At 34.9% G+C, this 21,068-nt stretch overlaps 1 protein-coding gene across 1 annotated transcript; it reads right to left on the reverse strand.

Moving 5' to 3' along the window:
• Window positions 1-14,375: 14,375 nt before the first annotated feature.
• Window positions 14,376-20,613, reverse strand: LOC112800295 (phototropic-responsive NPH3 family protein NPY4). Its single transcript, XM_025842502.3, has 5 exons — window positions 19,888-20,613; window positions 17,919-18,492; window positions 17,347-17,416; window positions 15,928-17,106; window positions 14,376-15,092 (listed from the first exon to the last, which is right to left on the reverse strand). The coding sequence occupies exons 2-5, from the start codon at window positions 17,978-17,980 to the stop codon at window positions 14,553-14,555; spliced, it is 1,851 nt and encodes a 616-aa protein (XP_025698287.1). The 5' UTR covers window positions 17,981-18,492; window positions 19,888-20,613; the 3' UTR covers window positions 14,376-14,552.
• Between the last annotated feature and the right edge of the window lie 455 nt (window positions 20,614-21,068).

Raw genomic sequence — 21,068 nt, forward strand, 5'->3', positions numbered from 1 at the left:
ATCCAGCGAATCCACATCGTCATCTTCAGCATCATCTTCTGCATTTGGTTGATAATCAAAATCATTCTTAACATCATCCTCGTTTCTGGACATAATTTTACCCCTGCCAAAATCCATGTTAGTGACAAAAAATGTGAATAAACAGAGCCAATGGCAGCAACTACAAGAAGCTAACCTAAGCTACTTAAAAAAAACTACAGTCACCAGGACCAAGGCTACTTAACCTACGCCAACTGTTTAAGAGTCCAGTATAACTTTTTAATTTCAATGCCCCAAACCTAGCTACAGCATACAATTGGCAAATGTGACTTAAAATTCTAATTCCAGAACATCAACCCAACACCATAAACAGAGAAATATTTAAAAGACAGAGACTTCTATTAAAATTAAACTAACCTCGATTATTAAAAAAATTGAAATGGAGATACCTTGATGACAACCTAAGCTTGAGATCCAATGAGTAAAAAACTGAACTTCTGGAGGGAGACAATCTTAATTAAACACCTGCACGTGATTCGTAGCGGACTGAGAAATGGAGACGGTAAACCCCTTCGACCTACAACAGCTTGTTCACGATCAGATGTAAACCTATTAGGTTCACAAAATTTACAACGTGCAAGCACACAGAGGTCATCCTTCGGCCTCAACTTAGTCGACGCTGGATCCCAGTCGATGGAAACAGAGTTTCAGTAATGGCTCCCGCAACCACAGATAACAGAATGAAAATGAAGAGGGTTGGTTTTGTGCCTTAAGTCCTGGGGTTGAATAACGTATTGGATAGTATAGAACGAAGCCCAAAAATGAAAGAGGGTTGGGTCCGTGGAGGCTATGCGTCTTTCTCTTCTCAGATATGCATGTTGAACTTGAGGAACAAAAAAGAGGATTTTTTGTGTTAAGAAATCAATTTAGAGTGTAAAAATTTTAATTGCAAATTTCTCCCAATACATTATACAGTATCCATATATAACAACTAGTCATACAGTACAATGTAGTATATTCATGCTATAGGTTCATTATGAGCTTTGACTTTCACACTTTATCAATTAATGAACCTTTAAAATTTTTTCTTGATCAATGACTATGATGGTGACACCTAAGCAAGGATAAATCACCCATAAAATTGTCATGGATTTGGAAGAAATCACCTATATATATTCATTTATATCAAACAATCAATTCATTATTCTTTTTTATTATTAACTCCTCTTATTAACATAAAACATCTTCTAGTTTTTAAATTTTAACTTTTATTTCTTAATCTTGTATGTCTTTTTAGAATAGGAAAGTATATAAAAAAATGTTTAAACTAATCTAACATCTCCATATTTAAAGTTGATTTGATAAAGTTTAATTTTTTCTTTTCAAAACAACTTTTATATTAAAATTGGTATTTGAAATATATTTTTCTAAAAATTGTAACATTTATATTTAATAAATCAACTAATTTTTTTTTTAATAAATACAACAACAACAACAACAACAACAAAGCCTTGTCCCACTAAGTGGGGTCGGCTACATGAATCAAGCGACGCCATTGTGCTCTGTCATGTATCATGTCTACAGAGAGACCGTTTACATGTAGATCTCATTTGACCACCTCATGGATGGTCTTTTTAGGTCTTCCTCTGCCTTTCGCCCTTTGTCCATCTTCCATCTCATCCACCCTCCTGACTGGATGTTCTATCGGTCTTCTTCTCACATGTCCAAACCACCTGAGACGCGATTCAACCATCTTTTCCACAATGGGTGCTACTCCAACTTTCTCCCTTATATCTTCATTCCTTATTTTATCCAATCGCGTATGACCACTCATCCATCTCAACATCTTCATCTCTGCCACACTCAGCTTATGTTCGTGCTCCCCTTTAGCCGCCCAACACTCCGTACCATACAGCATAGCCGGTCTTATAGCGGTGCGATAGAATTTACCTTTAAGTTTTAAAGGCACTTTTTTGTCGCATATAAAACCAGATGCACTCCGCCATTTTGACCAACCTGCTTGGATCCTATGATTTACATCATGTTCAATCTCTCCATTATCCTGTATGATGCACCCAAGATACTTAAAACTTGTAACTTTTCGTAGGATGTTCTCTCCAATTTTCACCTCTATATTGGAGTTTTTCCTTCTCAAACTGAACTTACATTCCATATATTCCGTCTTGCTACGGCTTATGCGCAGACCATACACTTCTAGCGCTTCTCTCCATAACTCCAACTTCTTATTTAAGTCTTCCCTTGACTCTCCCATAAGGACGATATCATCGGCAAAAAGCATGCACCATGGCACAGGCTCTTGGATGTGCTCTGTGAGTACTTCCAAGACTAATGTGAAAAGGTATGGACTTAAGAATGATCCCTGGTGTAATCCTATACCAATAGGGAATTCCTCTGTCACACCACCTTGAGTCTTCACACTAGTTGTGGCCCCATCATACATGTCTTTAATTGCCCGAATATATCCGATCCTTACTCTCCTCTTTTCTAAAATCTTCCATAAGACCTCCCTTGGTACCCTATCATACGCTTTTTCCAAATCAATAAACACCATGTGTAGATCCCTTTTATTACTACGATACCTCTCCATCATCCTTCTTAATAGGTATATCGCTTCAGTGGTAGATCTGCCTGGCATAAATCCAAATTGGTTCTCTGTTACTTGTGTCTCTTTTCTCAACCTCCGTTCTATCACCATTTCCCATAACTTCATAGTATGACTCATAAGCTTAATCCCCCTATAGTTTCCGCAACTTTGTATATCCCCCTTATTCTTGTAGATAGGTACCAAGGTGCTCTTTCTTCACTCATCAGGCATCTTCTTTGACCTTAAAATCTCGTTAAAAAGCTTGGTTAACCAATTGATGCCTTTTCCTCCAAGACCCTTCCAAACCTCAATCGGGATATTATCAGGTCCTACTGCCCTGCCATTTTTCATCTGCTTTAGAGCCTCTTTTACCTCGAAGTCTCGAATCCTTCGATAGTAGTCAAAGTTTTGATCTTCTTCCCTTGTGCACAATCGACCAAGGCTCGGAAGAGTCTTCTGTCCCTCATTAAATAACTCGTAGAAGTAGCTCTTCCACCTTTCATTAATCTTCTCCTCTTGAGCCAACACCTCCCCATCCTTATCCTTTATGCACTTAACCTGATCCAAATCTCTCGTTCTTCTTTCCCGGCTCTTTGCAATTCTATATATACCTTTTTCTCCTTCTTTCGTGCCCAAAGACTGGTAGAGACCCTCATATGCTCTTGTTCTTGCTTCACTTACAGCCACTTTTGTCTCTTTCTTAGCCGCCTTATATTTTTCCCAGTTATCTGCATTGCGGCATAAAGACCACTCTTTAAAGTATTCCCTTTTTATCTTTATCTTTTCTTGTATACTCGCATTCCACCACCAAGACTCCTTGTCTCTTGGTCCTATTCTTTTAGATTCACCAAAACTTTCTTTTGCTATTTTTCTAATAACTTCTGCCATCTCCCTCCACATCTCTTCCGCGCTTCCATTCCCATCCCACTTTGCCTCTTCTCCTACCCGTCTTAGGAAGCTTCTTTGTTCCTCACCTTTCATCCGCCACCACCTCGTCCTTGGGTTCTTCGTATGATGTCTTTTCCTCAACTTTTGCTCAACGCGAAAATCCATGACGAGCACCCTATGTTGTGTTGTCAAACTCTCTCCCGGGATAATTTTACAGTTAATGCAAAATTTCCGGTCGACTCTCCTCAACAAGAAGAAGTCGATTTGAGAGCTTGTCATGCCACTCTTATAGGTTATAAGATGTTCGACTCTCTTTTTAAAACATGTATTTGCGATGAGAAGATCAAAAGTTGAGGAAAAGTCCAAAATAGTTTTACCCTCGGCATTGATCACCCCGAAACCATGGCCTCCGTGAATACTCCCATATCCAGTCACTTCTCTCCCAACATGGCCATTTAAATCTCCTCCTAAGAAAATCTTATCTCCCATAGGTATGCCTTGAACCAAACTCTCTAGGTCCTCCCAAAACCTTATCTTGTGTTGTTCGTCCGAACCCACTTGCGGTGCATAGGCGCTAATCACATGGAAAGCACCTCCCTCCACCACAAGTTTGATAGAGATGATCCGATCTCCCACCCTCTTGACATCAACTACATCCTTCTTCCACTGCTTATCCACAATTATTCCAACTCCATTCCTATTCTTCACCTTTCCTGTATACCAAAGTTTGAAACCAGAAGAATCCAACTCCCTAGCCTTTGCAACAACCCATTTCGTTTCTTGTAGGCACATAATGTTAATCTTCCTCCTTGTCATGGTGTCCACCACCTCCATGGACTTTCCTGTTAGAGTGCGTATGTTCCATGTCCCAAATCTCAACCTTTTGTCGCTTCGACCTTTACCTTTTCCTTTGTGAACTAGCTTATTTACCCTCGTCCGTTCACGAAAACGCGAGAACCCTTGCTCATTTAACACTACATCCGGGCACCGATGCAGCGGCTCTTGCTTTGACACCGTACTCGAGCCATACGGCGCGTTGCTTCCGGGCAACGACCTAGCTTTAGCGCAATAATGTCTTTGATTCATGTCATGGGGGTTCGGCTATATTTTTACGTTGGTTGCCGAAGACCTAACACAACCCTCCTCCTTTATCCGAGTTTGGGACCGGCTATGTACCGCACGTGTAACATAGACGGAGTTTTTTTAATAAATACAAATAACAGATATATTTGATAAAATAATTTTTAAAATTTTAAAAAATTATGATAAACAAAATATAAGAATAAATTTAGATATTTATTAATATATAATATTTTATTAGATTTTTTAATTTAATAAATACAAATTTATTTTAAAATTACCTCATTTCAGACTTAAGAAGTACTTTTAACTCTTAAAAATTAGAAACACAAGTATATGACTTTTTAATTTATCAAATACAAAACAAAACAAAATATTTGTGCTTTTAGATAATAGTATAAATATCGATTCACAAGGAAAATACATCAATTTGAATAAAGTCTTAAACTATATAGTAATAATATAATTTCTAATAATAAATTTTTAAATAATCTCTTAAGTACTAAGCAAGTTTTTCATTTTGATATAATTAATATCTTGAAATTTTTAAAAAATAATAAATAATGTCTCTATTATGGTACCATAATTTAGGAAAAAGATAGAAAATTAATTTTTTTTAGCCAACAAATCAGAAAATAACAGATTAATATGACCAGGTTCTTATAGTGGAGAGAAATATGAAATGTTGAATAAATAAAACTTAATTTTCTTTTTTTTTTCCCCCTAAGAATTATATAACTTATTTATATATGAAAATTCATGTCGTTTAAGTGGCTTGACTAAAAATTAGTCATTCAAATCACAATTAAGGCAGGTCATAATAATAACGTTTTACTTCAAATATCTTTTACAATACAAAGTAATGTACTTTTTCGGTGAGAGAGTCCTGAGCGTTTTGCACAATTAATATTATAGTTAACATTCAGTATAAGAAAAAAAAAATTCAAAATTTTTAAAACAAAAACATTTGAAATTCAACTAAAAAAATTTTAAATTTTAAATTCAATAAAAATTCATCTTTGGTGTACTTTATACTAGATTTATTTACAATTGTTATAATATTGGTTGAAATTAATTGTTATAGTATTAGTTTCCAGTATTACTCTTTCTTGGTTAATTTTTTTATTGGTTACTATAAAATTTTAGTATATTTATCTTGCAATAATGTATCTAAATAAAATTATTTATTCTATAATGATAAAATAATGTTGTTCATATTCTGAACTAAAAATATATCCAGATTCAAAATAAAGATCCACTTAAGAGATTTCATCTCATCCACATCTACCCAACTTTATAGAGGTCGCATGCGGCGACAGCAGTACAACCATACTTATCTAAATAAGTAACAAACTCCTAAGATATCTCTCATTTATCTAGAAGGAGATCTCAACAACTTTCCTAACAAAAGAGAACGACTATCTATCATCAAAAGTGGAACTACACTAAAAGGCGGTTATCTATTCTACTATAAATACACTGATACTCTCAGGTATACTCAAGACCCAATCTACTAAAAAACCTACTTAAACTCTTTATAACTTAAGTATCGGAGTTCCTTGCAAGTACCACCCCACACCTCCTCAAGAGGAACTCAGACGACGGTACCTCGATACTAGCAGCAGTTGGACATTGCCTCAAAAGGAGTCTGGACCTTACGTTTAGACCCAAAAGTAACCCAATTTCAAGTAACCTATGGAACATTAGCTCCGTTGCCAGGGACGCGGAAGTCTACCTTCACATATGGCGGACGATCAGTATGAAGATGGACATAAGGCATCTGAATATGAACCAAAGCACCACAATGACGACCGAGCACTCATGATACCTCCACGACCAAATAGAGAAGGTAATCTTAGCGGGGAGGTAATGTCAGAAAACCCACAACCCAGGTGAATCAATTCAGAGGTACATCCACTTGAGAATGAGGAGTCTCTGCACCGAACAGAAATCATGGGACTTGTATACGGACATTATGGCCGATTGGAACAACTCAAGCAGGAGATAGAGCGACAAAGAGAAGCTGAAAAAGACCTGCAAAGAGAAGTACGACGTCAAAGAGAATTAGAAGAAAAGCTTCTAAAATTAGAAGTTGGCTTACAAAATTGGAGCAATCATGCAAATTGGGAGGAAAGTCCCTTTGGTAGAAAAGATCTGTTCATATAAGAGATCATGCGGGCTAGGGTTCAAAGAAACTTTAAAAGTCCCGACATAGACCTCTATGATGGAAAAATTGACCAAGACATCATCTCAGTAATTTTAAAAGTCAGGTGTATTTAGCTGACGCGTCCGATGTGACCCGCTGCAAAGCTTTCCTGACGACATTAACCAAATTGACAACGAAGTTGTTTGATAGCTTACCACCCAGGTCGGTGACCTATTTCGATGATTTGATGAGGAAGTTTCTCACCTGATTTTCAATCCAAAAAGATAAGTCAAACATGCTCCAAGCCTCCTAGGGATCAAACCGAAAGTCGGAAAAACTCTCCGAGCGTACATGAAAAGATTCAAAAAAGCCTACTTGAAAATTCAAAATTTACCTCCAAAATTGGTAATAATGGAGTTAGTTAATGGATTTAAAGAAGGGCCATTTTTTCAATCCATATCAAAGCAACATCCGACTTCTTTGTACGAAGTACAAGAACGAGAAAAAAGTACATTGATGAGGGAATATTTTATACGCTTTTCAACATCATTTTCATATAATTTTTAGCATATTTTGTTTAAGTTTTATTATGTTTTCATAGGTGTTGGTGTAAAATTCACATTTTTGAATTCTAATATGAGTTGTTGTGTTTTATGGTGATTTTAGGTATTTTCTGGCTGAAATCTGAGAGTTTTTACAAAGTCTGATTTAGAGGCAAGGAAAGCATAGCAGATGCTGTTAGGATCTGACCTCTGTGTATTCAAGCAAGCATTTATGGAGCTACAAATATCCAAATGGAGCGTTCTCAATGGATTTGGAAAGCTAACATCTAGGGCTTTCCAGAAAAATATAATAGTCTATACTTGTCTTTGGAGATGAAGGCCTAAAACTGGCATTCAACGCCAGCTATCTACCCCCTTCCTGGCGTTGGACGCCCAAAAGGGAGCAGATGGTGTCCAATGCCAAAAAGGGAGTCCAAAGGGGGCATTCAACACCCAAGAGCCCTACTAGCACGTGGAGACACCCTTAGCTCAACCCAAACACTCACCAAGTGAGTCTTGGAAGTGAATTTTTGAACTACAAGCCTAAGCCTATCATATTTCTGTAATCCTTTGTTATTATATTAGTATATATAGGAGAAGATCACCCTTGTTTTAGGATCTTCAACCACCATAGAACATTATTTCATATTTTCGAGTTTCATTGTATAATATGAGCCACTAAACCTCCTAGGTTAAGGTTACGAGCTCTGCTGAGTTTTATGGATTAATAAAAGCACTACTGTTCTATTTCAATTCGTGTTTGATTCTCTCCTAAGATGTATCTTCGTTCTTCAACCTTATGAATGAGTTGAACCGTCAAAATTTATCTCTATTCTACATGGGTTCAACGAGCGTCTTTCATCGGATATCAATGAACCACTAGCTTGAGGATACGTCTCTTAGATGGCTAATCCACAACTTTGTTGGGGACTTCTCAAGACATCAGTTTAGCCGAGGTATGGGGAGATTAGGGTCTTTGTGGTAAAGGCTAGAATTAAGGCGCAACATTCTCTGATATGGAAGATTCGACCTTGTCTGTGACGTTTTGAGTAGGATCACCAAGGGGATGGACTGCAGGAGCTTCACCCTCATTCAGACTTGATGCACACTAAACATGGTGTTCAGCCTAGAGGAAGATTGGCGGCCGCTCAAACCGGCGTTGATCACATACAGCCTGCTAAAGAAGAAATTATTCACAGTTGGAGTAGACAGTAAGAAAGTATTAATCCAGAAGAACAAAGCATCTCCGAAGTCTTAACCATCTTTTTATCATTAGATTCACAATTACTGAGTAACGTTATCTTTATTTTACTTTTATGCGTTTAAACAAGTAAACAACTTTTCTATCCGCCTGACTAAGATTTACAAGATAACCACTGTTTGATCCAAGCCAACAATTCTCATGGGATCGACCCTGACTCACCTCAGGTATTACTTAGACGATCCAGTGCACTTTCTGGTTCAATTGTGCGGAGTGTGGAAATCCGTGCACCAAGTTTTTGGCGCTGTTGCCGGGAATTGTTCGAGTTTGAACAAACTAACGGATTATTTTGTTGCTTATATTAGGTATTGTTTTTAATTTCGTTTGAGTCTTTTATTTTCTTTTTCGAAAAAAATAAAAAAATTTCAAAAATCTTTTCTTTTCTTTAATATTCTTTAACTTTGATGAGCGGATATTTTATACGCTTTTTGACATCATTTTCATATAGTTTTTAGTAGTTTTATTAAATTTTTTTTTGTTTTGGTGTTAAATTCACATTTTTGGATTCTACTATGAGCTTTTGTATTTTTGTACAATTTCAGGTATTTTCTGGCTGAAATTGAGGAGCTGGAGCAGAAGTCTGATTTGGAGACAGAGAAAGCACTGCAGATGCTGTCCGGATCTGACCTCCTTGCACTTGAAGAGCTTTCTGGAGCTACAGAAGTTCAAATGGAGCGCTCTCAATAGTTATAAATAGCTGACTTCTAGAGATTTCCAGAAATATATAATAGTCCATACTTTGCTTTGGATTAGAAGGCCCAAAACTGGCGTTTAACGCCAGCTTCCTGCTGCTTCCGGGCATCCAGTGCCCAAAGACCAGAGCCCAGCATCCAAAGCCCCAGAGAGGACCCCCTAGCTGGTGTTCCACTCCCAAGGAGCCTCATAGCATGTGGATCACATCAAAGCTCAGCCCAAACACTCACCAAGTGGGCCCTAGAAGTGGATTTTAGCACTAAATAGACTGTTTTACCTTTACTAGTCATCTGTTTAGTATTTAAGGGATTTTATTTATGTAATTCATGAGACTTTAGAACCTTTTACACCTTTCACTAAGGGAGGTCTACCAATATTTTTGTTTTTCAATTGTTTTTACTTTCAGTATGAGTTTCTAAACCTCCTAAGTTGAGGGGAGGAGCCCTGCTGAGTCCTATGAATTAATAAAAGTACTATTGTTTCTTTTTCGATCCGTTTTTGATCTATCTCTAAGATGTATATCCTGATCTTCATCGTGGTGAATAGGATGATCTAACCAATTAGCTCTGTTCATCACATTAAGACGAATGTGCCTGACAAACACCCGCGTCTACTTGGGTTTATGGGAGTACCTGGAAGAAAAGCACGAACCAACAGCTATGGTTATACATCTCTCAGACGGTTAATCCACGACTTCATTGGAGACTTCTCGAGACACTAGTTTAGCCGATCTCCAGGGAGATTAGGGTCTCCGTGGTATAGGCTAGAATCAAAAGAAGCAGCGTTCTCTGATCCGGAAGATTCGACCTTGTCTGTGGCATTTTGAGTAGGATCGCCCAGAGAATGACTTGCTAAGCGCTTCACCCTTCGTCAGATTGAATGACCACGGCCAATAGCCACGGCCAACGGCATTTATTCTGTAGCAGAGGAGATTAATGACCACGGGCATTGGCTTTGATCACTTATAGCCTGCCATAGAAGATCATTCACAAGCAAAGAAGACAATAGTACCAGAGTTGATTCAGAAAGACAAAGCAACTCCGACTCTCAACTCTATTCCTATTACTAAAAACACTTGTTTTACAAATACAAATTATAAATAGTTTCCTCTAATCCAACAACCTTCTGATTTTGCCTGACTAAGACCTGCAAGACAACCATAGCTCGCTTCAAGCCACAATCCTCGTGGGATCGAGCCTGACTCGCTCAGGTATTACTTGGACGACCCAGTGCACTTGCTGGTACTTCTGCTGTACAAAATAGTGTGGGTTTTGCGTACATGCGCACCACAACCCAATGAGATAGAGAAAATAAAACAAAGATTGTTGGTGGATTCTCCATCTAATAAAGCCCAAAGTAATAAAGCAAAGAAATCAATTGGGCCAGACGGAAATTATAACCAACCCAAGTCCAAGAAGATTCCACCAAGTCAAACCTTTCCAAAGCCAACGTTGACAAGTATGATTCGGTTAGAATAAAAAAGAAAGAGTGAGCTTCGTCCCTCTTATTCATTCACCAGAGAAGGAAGAGAGAGAAAGGTAAATCACAAAAGCTAATGTCTAATTACCCAAATCAAAGCAAGCTAAGTTAAGTCAGATGATAAAGGTGATTTATTTTGATTTGCATGCAATTTATTTTCTTCACTCCTTCTCCAACTTTATACCATACCATTTCTGGATTAATGAAGAAAGGAGTGTCTGATTACTTCTGCTGAAAATCAATGGCTCACAATATTACTTGGAGATAAAGCACATTTTCAAGGGTTTGGATTTGGGATTGTCACTAGGCAAACAAAGTTCTTCCTGCTCTGCCCTCCTCGGTTAAGCCAAAAAATTAGAGTCAAAATCCTTAATTTTGGGACTTGATTGAAGAAAAAGGAGATAATGACATGTGGTTCAAGAAGCTAGGGTTTGACTTTTGAAGGAACCAAAAAATCTGTGGCAGAAGAAGAGATACGAAAAGAAAATCAAGTCTGAAATGAAGGTAAGGAGAGGGAACCAGAATCTGAGTTTGTTTGAAAAGCTTCCCTGAGAAGAGTTCAACATTTTTGAACATTATTTTTTAAGTTAAAGAAGCATTCCGCGAAGATAAAGAACTTAATCAGAATTACCTGAATCTGGTTCAACGTATAGCAACTGAGGCTGTTAATGCATTAATATCCTTCATGTTTTACAGTTTTGTATTTCATTTCAATATATATCTTTCTGTATTGTCTTTGAGAGGTAAAAGGTTAAAAGTGAATCATTGAGAAAAAGCCTAAGAGTAGAAAAAGGCTGAGTGAAACACTTGAGAGAAAAGCCTAGAGTGATTTCAGATTTCTTTAGGTTGTTTCATATGTCTTGTGTCTTGTACCTGTAAGGTACCCCTTACTATGTTGGGTTAGCATTTAGTGTGAAAGAGTTAGGTATTAGCATAACCAAGTCAAGTTAGATAGAAACTTGAGAGAGAAAGGATTAAGTGAATCCTAAGAAATTGGTGTATGTAATACTTTAACTATAGTGAAAATTCTACCACTGTTGTGGTGGAGACTGGATGTAGGTTGAATTGCACTAGACAACTGAATCAGGATACATGCCTGTGTAAAATTTCTTCTCTTTCTCTAAGTTTTTTCTTCTGATATTAATAAGATAAAATGAAATTATCTCATAAAATTTTTGCTGCACAGTTCAAATAGATTTTAATTGAAAGTCTGATATTAAAGGTTTAATATATTAAACCCAAAGAAGGTCATAGATTCAACCCCCCTTCTCTAAACCTTCTGCAACCTTCAGGCCCTAAATATCAGCATGAATCAAATCAAAAGGAAATTTAGATTTACTCAAACTATTAGAAAAAGGTAACCTCTTTTGTTTTGCAAAATGTCATGGATCACATGGTACATCATTGTTTAGACATAAGATGAATAGATGCATTTTTTATAATTGTTGTAATCTACTAAAAAAAATATAGCCTAACCTATAATGCCAAAGAACACTATGTGAAGTGTGTAAAGTATGTATGTCTTGTTCTTCTGTCATAATATTCAAAATCTTTTCTTCTAATTTGCTAAAATTAACAGTCATTTTTGCTTGAATATTCATTGTATACAGTCTTCGCTTTTGATCAGCAATTCCAATCATCCTCAAGGTAGGGCACTCCTGAATCTCACAATTATGAGCATTGATAATAAAACAACAAGATAAGGTATTAGTAACTTTTGAAATAGAAATGAGATTGCATTTAAAACTTGGTACATGTAGAACCTCAGTCAAATAAAAGTTAGTTGAAAAAAAAATTGTTCCACATAAGGTTGTAACAGTCTGTGAACTATTTGGCATGATAATTTTAACTGGATTAATATGTTTAATAGAATGAAAATGTTTAAGACTATAGAAAATGTGAGCAGTGACCCCAGTATCTAAGATCCAATCTTGTGAATTCAATTCAAAACCGAAAAGAGAAATGAGATGAAATATACTGGCTGAAGGTAAATGAATGGTTACCAAATTTCCGTCATAAAGAGGTTCTTTATGTTTGGAATAGTGCAGTAAGTGCTTCTTTCTGTCTATCCGAGAATATCCCATCTAAACTGATCTTGCCTTCATTTTGGATAACAGGTGTGGGGTTTGTATTCTGCATTACTGGCAACTACCATTGAGTTCACTGAATTAGCTGAAAGTGGTACTTCATGAGAGTGATTTGGTTGCAAATGTTGTGGAAAGCCATGCTTCTGGTAACATGTATCCACCAAGTGACCTTATTTTCCAACATAAGAGCAAAGTTTGGGAGCTCTTCTAGTAGTACTTCTGCCACCTTTACCACATCCTCTTCCTCTTTCTTTGACATTGTTGACCCCAAATTGGCCTCTTTCACCTCCAGTATTGACAAATTTGGCATTACCTTGCCTAATCTGGTATGTCTCTCTTTCATCTATAGATTTAGTGTGAACAGTGTTCACTAACATTCTAGAATCTAGTTCAATGAGATGCATCATTTGTCTTTCTTATTCAAGAAGTAGAGAAAAAAATAATATTTACATCTGGAAGGGGCTTAAGCAACATAATATAGGAGCGTACACTTGCATATTGGTCATTTAAACCTCTAAAAAAACGAATCACATAAGACTGCAACCTATGTTGCCTCATTATGTCTAATCCACAACTACAATTACTCAAGCAAGCACAAGTTGGTATGGGTCTGAATTCGTCTACTTCTTCCCAGATCCCTTTCAGTTTTGTATAGTAAGAGGTGATGGATAACTCACCTTGTTTTGTGCTAAACAGATCTTCCTCAAGCTCAGCAATTCAAAATAGATCACCCTCATAAAATCGATGCTTGAGGTCTTTCCACAGTGTATTATCACACCACAGTACACTCTATAAAATTTCTGAATTCAATGATCCATGTAGCCATGACAGCATGTTGCAACGGTCCCAAGCATCATACAAATCATCTGTTGGAGCTGGTTTGAGGAACGTGTCATCAATGAATCTAATTTTATTCTTCGATTTTAGATAGATTCACACAGACCAGGTGTGATAGTTCAATGTAGTAAGTGGAGTGGTTGTGAGAGCGATTCTAAGTGTCTCACTTAGGTGAAGGTAGTAACAACTTGAAGGATCTTAAAAAAGGTTGGTGTTAGATCTTGAAGTGGCTTGAAAAGCTTGAAACTGAGTCATCATCTTTACAAAGTTCTGAAAATCTGTTGCTACATATCTGTTAGATCTATCTTTCACGAGCTACTCTCACTACAAGTTTTCATGTGGTGAAAAAATCACACTTTGTTGCATACTCCAGACTCACCGCACCATGACAAAACTCTGTTCAAACCTGCAGAGTTGAGTGGTGAAACAGTGGAATAAGCATCCTATGAAAAGGAGGCTCTAAAAAGAGAGAAAAAGATAGTTGAGGGATAAAAAATTTTATTATTTTTATCATTACTATTATTCATATATATACAAGAGCATTAGACACCTTACCTTAATAAATATACTCTATCTAATAATCTATATATACCACAATATTTTAAAAATATCTAATTAAGAAAATAAAATACTATTTAATATATAACCTTAATTACAGATTATCCCGTAAAAAAATACATAAAATATTATTTATGTGTATTTTAAACAAGGAGATGGCCATTTTATGAGGGCTACAAAATATTCAATCAATCGGAAAAATCAACACGACTATAAAATGTTCACACGCGAATTTATACCTTTTTCTTCATGCTTCATTCTTTATCCATTGAAGATACATAGATGTTACATGTCAGTAATTAAGTAAAAGCTCTAACTCCTAACGCTACATGAGTTTAGTGAGATCATTATACAACAATTCAAGAATGTTAGAGCTTCCAATAATCCTGCTCTAAGATTAAGACACTGAGTGCCTCCTACTTCTAGAAGGTGTAGATTTTGTTTCTTCAGCAACTGTAGAAGCAGGGCTTTCTGATGTATCATCACTAGTTATCTCACCACTTCTATCTTTGCTTGACCAAATCTTAGACAATATTTTCTTTGACATTAGACCCTTCATTTTATTAGCACCAACTCTCTCATTATTATTATTATTATTATTGGTTTTGTTACTATCATTGCTGCTCCTTCTGCTACCTTCACCTGAGAATTTCAGAGCTTCCTCCCACTCCTCTTCTGTATTCGTTGTAATAGACCTCGAGCTCTCGTGCGATCCACTTGGAAGCGAAGACCTCATAGATCCTGCACGATCCGGTGTGCTATTGCCTTCTGAGCACGATGTAGCTCTTAGCTGTTCGAAGAAGAGAACCTGCACCACAATGCGCATCGGAAGCCTCTCGTTCTGTATGGCATGCATGCAGGCTTCTGCCGATAACTTCCTGCAGTCCATTAGCCTACAGATCCTTTTCTTCTCGCTCTTGCTGATTTCAGGATGTTCCTGCATCAATTCGGTTTTAACCGTTAAATATTATACAATGACTCTACCAAATAAGTGTAATGCTACATCTAAATTTTCAGAGTTGATTAAAACAATGCAGCGCATAATGCTGGTTAAGAGCTCATTATCAATGTGTTAGGGAATAACTTAAAGAATATATACCCAAATTAGTCTCTAATGTATTTTGCGTAAGAGATTTTAGTCCTCGACACATTTTTATTACTTTGGAAGTCTTGAGACCAGTGAGACATATATTGATCCTTTTATCACCATCAATAAAATTTTTAATCTGGTTATTGTACAATAAGTTTCTAACAAATTTTATTATAAGACAATTAGATCTCAACAAATACCTTTATAAAAGAAATTAGTCCTCTTTACAAAAGGATCAATCCGTCTCGAAGACGTCTAAAGTAATAAAAACTTATTGAGAATTAAAGTGACCGACTTAAAATATGTTGGAAACCAATTTGAATGTTTACTCTAACTCAAATGTACCAACTTTTAACATATGCATGATACCCTAGTTAATCTCTGTATATATAATGAAGTTATTAATAATATAAAGTTAAAGAAAACTTTTAAGCGTATCGGTATATTAGTGTTTCAGTGATTTTTAACCTAAGATTAACAGTATACTTGAAAGCTTTCCGTAAAGTTATACTACATATATACGATTGGATCATCTTAGTTAGCTTAGTGCAAAACCATTGAGATGTCCAATTTAGGAAAGATGTTGAAAATCTTAGTGGCAGAAAAAACAATATGAAAATTTCATAAATAGAGATCTTACTACACTTGACATAATTCAAGAGATGACAAATCAGGAAGTTACCTTCAAATACATATCGATGGCGCGATAAATTCCGTCATGAGTTGCTCTTGGGAAGCTTGAAACTAACTCAGCAAGATGAATGAATTTAGCGAGAGGCAAATTCGGATCGCGAGCAATCTCAGCAAGATATCCATCCACCAGTTTTGCAACCTTAATCTTTGCAGTATCTGATATGATCCGAGTGCTTTTCATCTCCTGCAATTCATCTTCCAACAGAGAATCAGCCTCACCAGCATGCTCGCATGCAATGATGAACTCTTCAACTAGCCTTTGCACGGTATCAACATTGAAAATTGCTTCGCCAACAGGGGTACGAATCAAAAGATCAGCCACCTTTGCCTCCTCAAGACAATGGCCTACTCTCTTCATTAATTTTGATCGCTCCGACTCTTGGCATTCCAACAGAATGCCTGCTCTTAACAGCTTAAGCAAGAAACCGAATGGGATACTTCTTGTATCCGGTGGCAATAGTCGAATGATAGTTTCCAACAACAATTTATTCTTTGCCGTATCGCCATGGATCAGACCTTTGTTGAAACCAGGAAGCTTTCTTGAGGCATAAGCATTAAGCGCTTCTCCAATTACATAGCCTGAGACATTGCCTTTACTTATAATCGTCTTCACGACGCGTTCATAGAGATCGAGTTTGAGCTCACAAAGGTCTTCCACCCACCAGTCCTTTGGAACCATCTGTTGTTTCCTCACGCCATTCCAAGGCGAATCGTTACCGTTGCCATTTTCGGATGGTAGCTTCTTCCTGTTATAAGTATATGACCACTCCACCTTAGATGTCTCAATCAAAGCCTTGGAAGCTATCGAGTTGAGGCAGTGACTCACTATCTTAAGTTCTTCAGACCACGGAAGAAGAGACTTGGTGGTCTGAAGAACAATGATTGAGTCTTTCCAACCCCGGAAAATGCTCGAGTTGAGAAAGACATCAACCTTATAGATAAGATTTCCCTTCTCAACAGTTTCGTACATCTCAAGATACTCTGCAGCGCAGCGAGCCGCGACGACATTGTAGGCATTCAGAGTAACTGTCATACCGTAGCAGAACTTAGCACAGATTTCGAATGCAGCAGGTCCTCCAGGAATGTCATGGATATGGACTTCATCATTGTTCTCTTCTGGGTTTGTAATAAGCTTCTGAATGCGTGCACTTTTCGATAGAAGAGGAAACTACAGATATTGAGTAATAAACATGCATTTAAGTGTATTTTCAATGACATTGCATGATCTGAAATTATCTAATAGATGAAAAACTGGTAATCTTCATAATACATTAACTACTGAGTAAGAATAGAATAGAAATTTTCATGTAATTTACTATTTTTTTTATACATAAATTTACTATATATCATCATATTACTATTACTCGTACTAGTTACTATACTAGCTCAATGTCAGATTGAATCATACCTTATGGAGATAAAAATTTACATCTCCAACTTTAACCGTTAAGTCTGTTGCTAACTCGGTAGCTACATACCTGTAAAATACATGCTGGTTCATGTTAGTTTCAAATACAAGAAGAAAGATAAGATTCACAAGAAAATAATAATAATAATTAACTTTATGCAGTTTAAGATACTCCAGCATGCACATATTGACTATAGAAGGAAAGAACAGCACTACATGAAGGCTGTTTTTCTCATTCCTTAAACCTTAAAGCACCTGCTATTATTACTTAACAAAGATAACACAGATCTACTATCCTCTTTATAAGATCCTCACTTGGACTCTTAACTCTTTACCTTACCTAACATTAGTATTTTTAAATATAAAAATTGAGAAGCATAGATCAAATCACATAAAAAAAATTCTGGAATCAGAGCCTTTTCATTCAGGGATTGATATCATTTCCATCAAAATTCATTGTTCAGAGCAAAACGAAACAAAAAGAAAAATGGACTATGAGCAGGAACCAAACACAAAACAAGAATCAAGAGAAATAAAATTAAATAGCATACAAATAATTAATAATCTCATACCTTATATTATCACCATCATTCTGAAAAGAATCTGGCTTAGAACCAAGCTTCATAAACTTCATCTTACTAAGCTTTTCTCTCCCTACTAAGGCTGTGAAAGCCAAAAACCACTCAACTCGATTAAAAGAAAAGATTTCCTATTGAGATCGAATCTCTTTTCCCACAAATCGAGGCACCAAAGATAGTTTATTTTAGACTCAACGAAACAAGTTAACAAAAACTAAGACATTTGCCAACCGAAACTAACCATCTCCGAAAAAAAAAAAAAAAGAAAGAACAAAACTGTATCTATATATGTTTATATATAAATACATGAAATGCGAGACACCCCCACTTGCCTAAAACTGACAGCACCGCCCAACCCCATGTTAAATATTTATATCTATGAATCTAGACATTTGCCTTTTTCTTCTTTTCTTGCCTTGTTGTTGTTCCCAACAAATGAGAACGGATTTGAACAACACGAGGAAAACAGTTTTCTTTTTCTTTGGTTTCGAATGAAATGGTAGAGAAGCAAGTAACCAATTATATGCGTGACACGTTTCAGTTGTGTTCCCCCATTGAAGCCATGCACCTGAAGCAACACAGAGACAGAGACAGTGTTATGTGAATCTGAGAGATGAAGCACCATAGAAGCAGACCAAAGGCATCAATTTTAACACCTTGGTTTCTCATCTAAGCATCATTGCGCTCACTACACTTCAAACCATTTTTCCTTATAATAATAATATAGTTTTCTTCTTAAATTAATTATCATTCTTACTTTTTTATTTATTCAAAATTTAATATCAATACTATAAATAAATATAAAAAATTAAATTTTATTTCATTAACATTAATTTTTTTTATTGTAAAATAATTCTTTTAACTTTTACATTTTGAAAAGTTTAAAATTTTGAATTAGGATTTAGAGAATTTAGAATTTAAAATTTAAGATTTATGGTATAAGATTTAGAAGAAAAGAATAATTTTTATAAAATGCATTGATATTGACTAAAAATTATTCATTTTTAATTAAATTTTAATATTATATTTGACATAAATATATTAATGTTCTAATAAATTTTAAAAAAATAATAGTTAATTTGACAAAGAGAGATATAATATAGATTAATTATGTTAGATATATAAAATAATTAAGTATCAATATAAAATATAAGTTAAAATATAAAATATATATTTAAAATAAATTAAATAATACATATATTTTTTAGTATCTAATATAACACACAATATATTACTTTTTAATGGGTATATAATTTTTTTGAAAAAAAATATTTAATAACAAAAAAAATTTAACTAAATTTGCTTTATTTAATATTTATTAATTATTATATTTATTAATTATTATAATAATTAATAAATATTAAATGAGATAATATTAATGCTCAGCTTAATTAATAAACAAACACTAGAAAGTAAACCTTAATTTAGTCCAAAAGGAATTAAACAAACTTTTTATTGGCAATACTAGGAAAAAAATAATTTGATCTTATCTTATTTAATATTTATTATAATTAATAAATATTAAATAAAATAAATTCTAATTATTTTTTATTAATTTTTTTTGTTATCAAGCATTCTTTTTTAATATTTTTTTCTTTTGCAGTGACAAACTAACAATTAAACAAAGTTCACAAAACTTAGAAGATATGCTGACTTTACATATTTCGAAGTGACATCTTATTTAGATGTCGTCTGAAAAACATGTCAAATAAAAGTATATGAAAATCACTGGAACACCGACGTTCCTAGAATACTTGAAACTTTTTCTATTTCCAAAAGTATATTGTTTAGTTTTTCTGAAACTAAAATATTAATGTTTAAATATTGAGACTGGCAGAGTTACAGTAGCACCCAATTACAACACAAATGCATAAAAAAATCTATACAAAAAAATGGAGTCTAATTAGAGTAGTGATCAAAGAAAAAAGAAACAAAGCAAGATGAAGGGATTAAATAGACGAACCTGAAGGGGAAAAGCATTAAAATCTCTATGAAGCTGGTAACGTTTCTTCTCTTTATGAGGGAATAAATATTGTTGAGGAATTAATTAATTAAGAGACCCAAAGAAGAATTTTAAGGACAAAGAGTGGAAAACAATGACAAGTAGAAGAAGATAAAGAAGATAAGGGGAGAAAAAAAAAGTTGAAAGTGGAAGGAAGCTAATCAAATCAAAGAGATCACAAAATCTGAATGCATGTCAATTTAGAAAGAAGAAACCAAACATGGAGAAACAAAATTAAAGCTAAGCACTAAAAAAACAAAAGCAAAGGGGTTCAATGCATAAACATAAATATGAGTAGAAACTAGAAACACTCACTATTATGAATGAAGAGAAGAGAAAGAGAAAGAAAAGAAGAAACAGAAACAAGACAAACAAAACTGAAAGGACCACCCATTTGAGAAAGAAAAAAGATGAGCTGTTAAGTCTTATTTGACAGCCACAGAAGCAACACAAACAGAAAAAGCCAACCAACTTCAGAATGTTCTTTCTCTTTCTATGTCTCTCATATCTCTCTTTCTCTCTCTCTCTGTTCAGAGCTTTTGAATCAGCACCCTATTAGGTAGTGCCCCCCACCATTATTATTACCTCCACAATCATATAACTTTTTCTCTTTCTCATTCTCCCCATCCCTTCTTAAAACTACAAAAACAATTGAAAGCTTTGAAAATGAACAACATAATAGTCCAACTTGGCCAACTTACTTTTTAGTTTTAATTAATTAAAAGAAAAAAAAGTAATATCTTTATTCTATAAAGAAATACTTTCTTTTGGAGTAATTATTTAATTTAGCAAAAATATTATATGCATACTGAAAATTATTAAATTAGTCATTATATATTTATAAATATTTATATATAAATATATATTATTTAATTTATTACTAATGTATATTTTATATTTTTATATATATTTTATACGAATAACTAATTTAGATAACTAATTTAGTGATTGATTTTTTTTTATATATATCTAACATATATAATTGTTCATTTTATCCTTCTCGATGTTATATTTTGTAACTCAAGTTAATCTTTTTATAATTTTAGAATAGGGTAAATTGATATTATAATGTGTAACTTTATGGTTTTAAGAGAAAGTCAAGATTTACCCAAAATTTTATTAGACAATATATTCATTGATTT

Source organism: Arachis hypogaea, chromosome 1 (assembly GCF_003086295.3).
Source record: "Arachis hypogaea cultivar Tifrunner chromosome 1, arahy.Tifrunner.gnm2.J5K5, whole genome shotgun sequence".
Classification (NCBI taxonomy): Eukaryota; Viridiplantae; Streptophyta; class Magnoliopsida; order Fabales; family Fabaceae; genus Arachis; species Arachis hypogaea.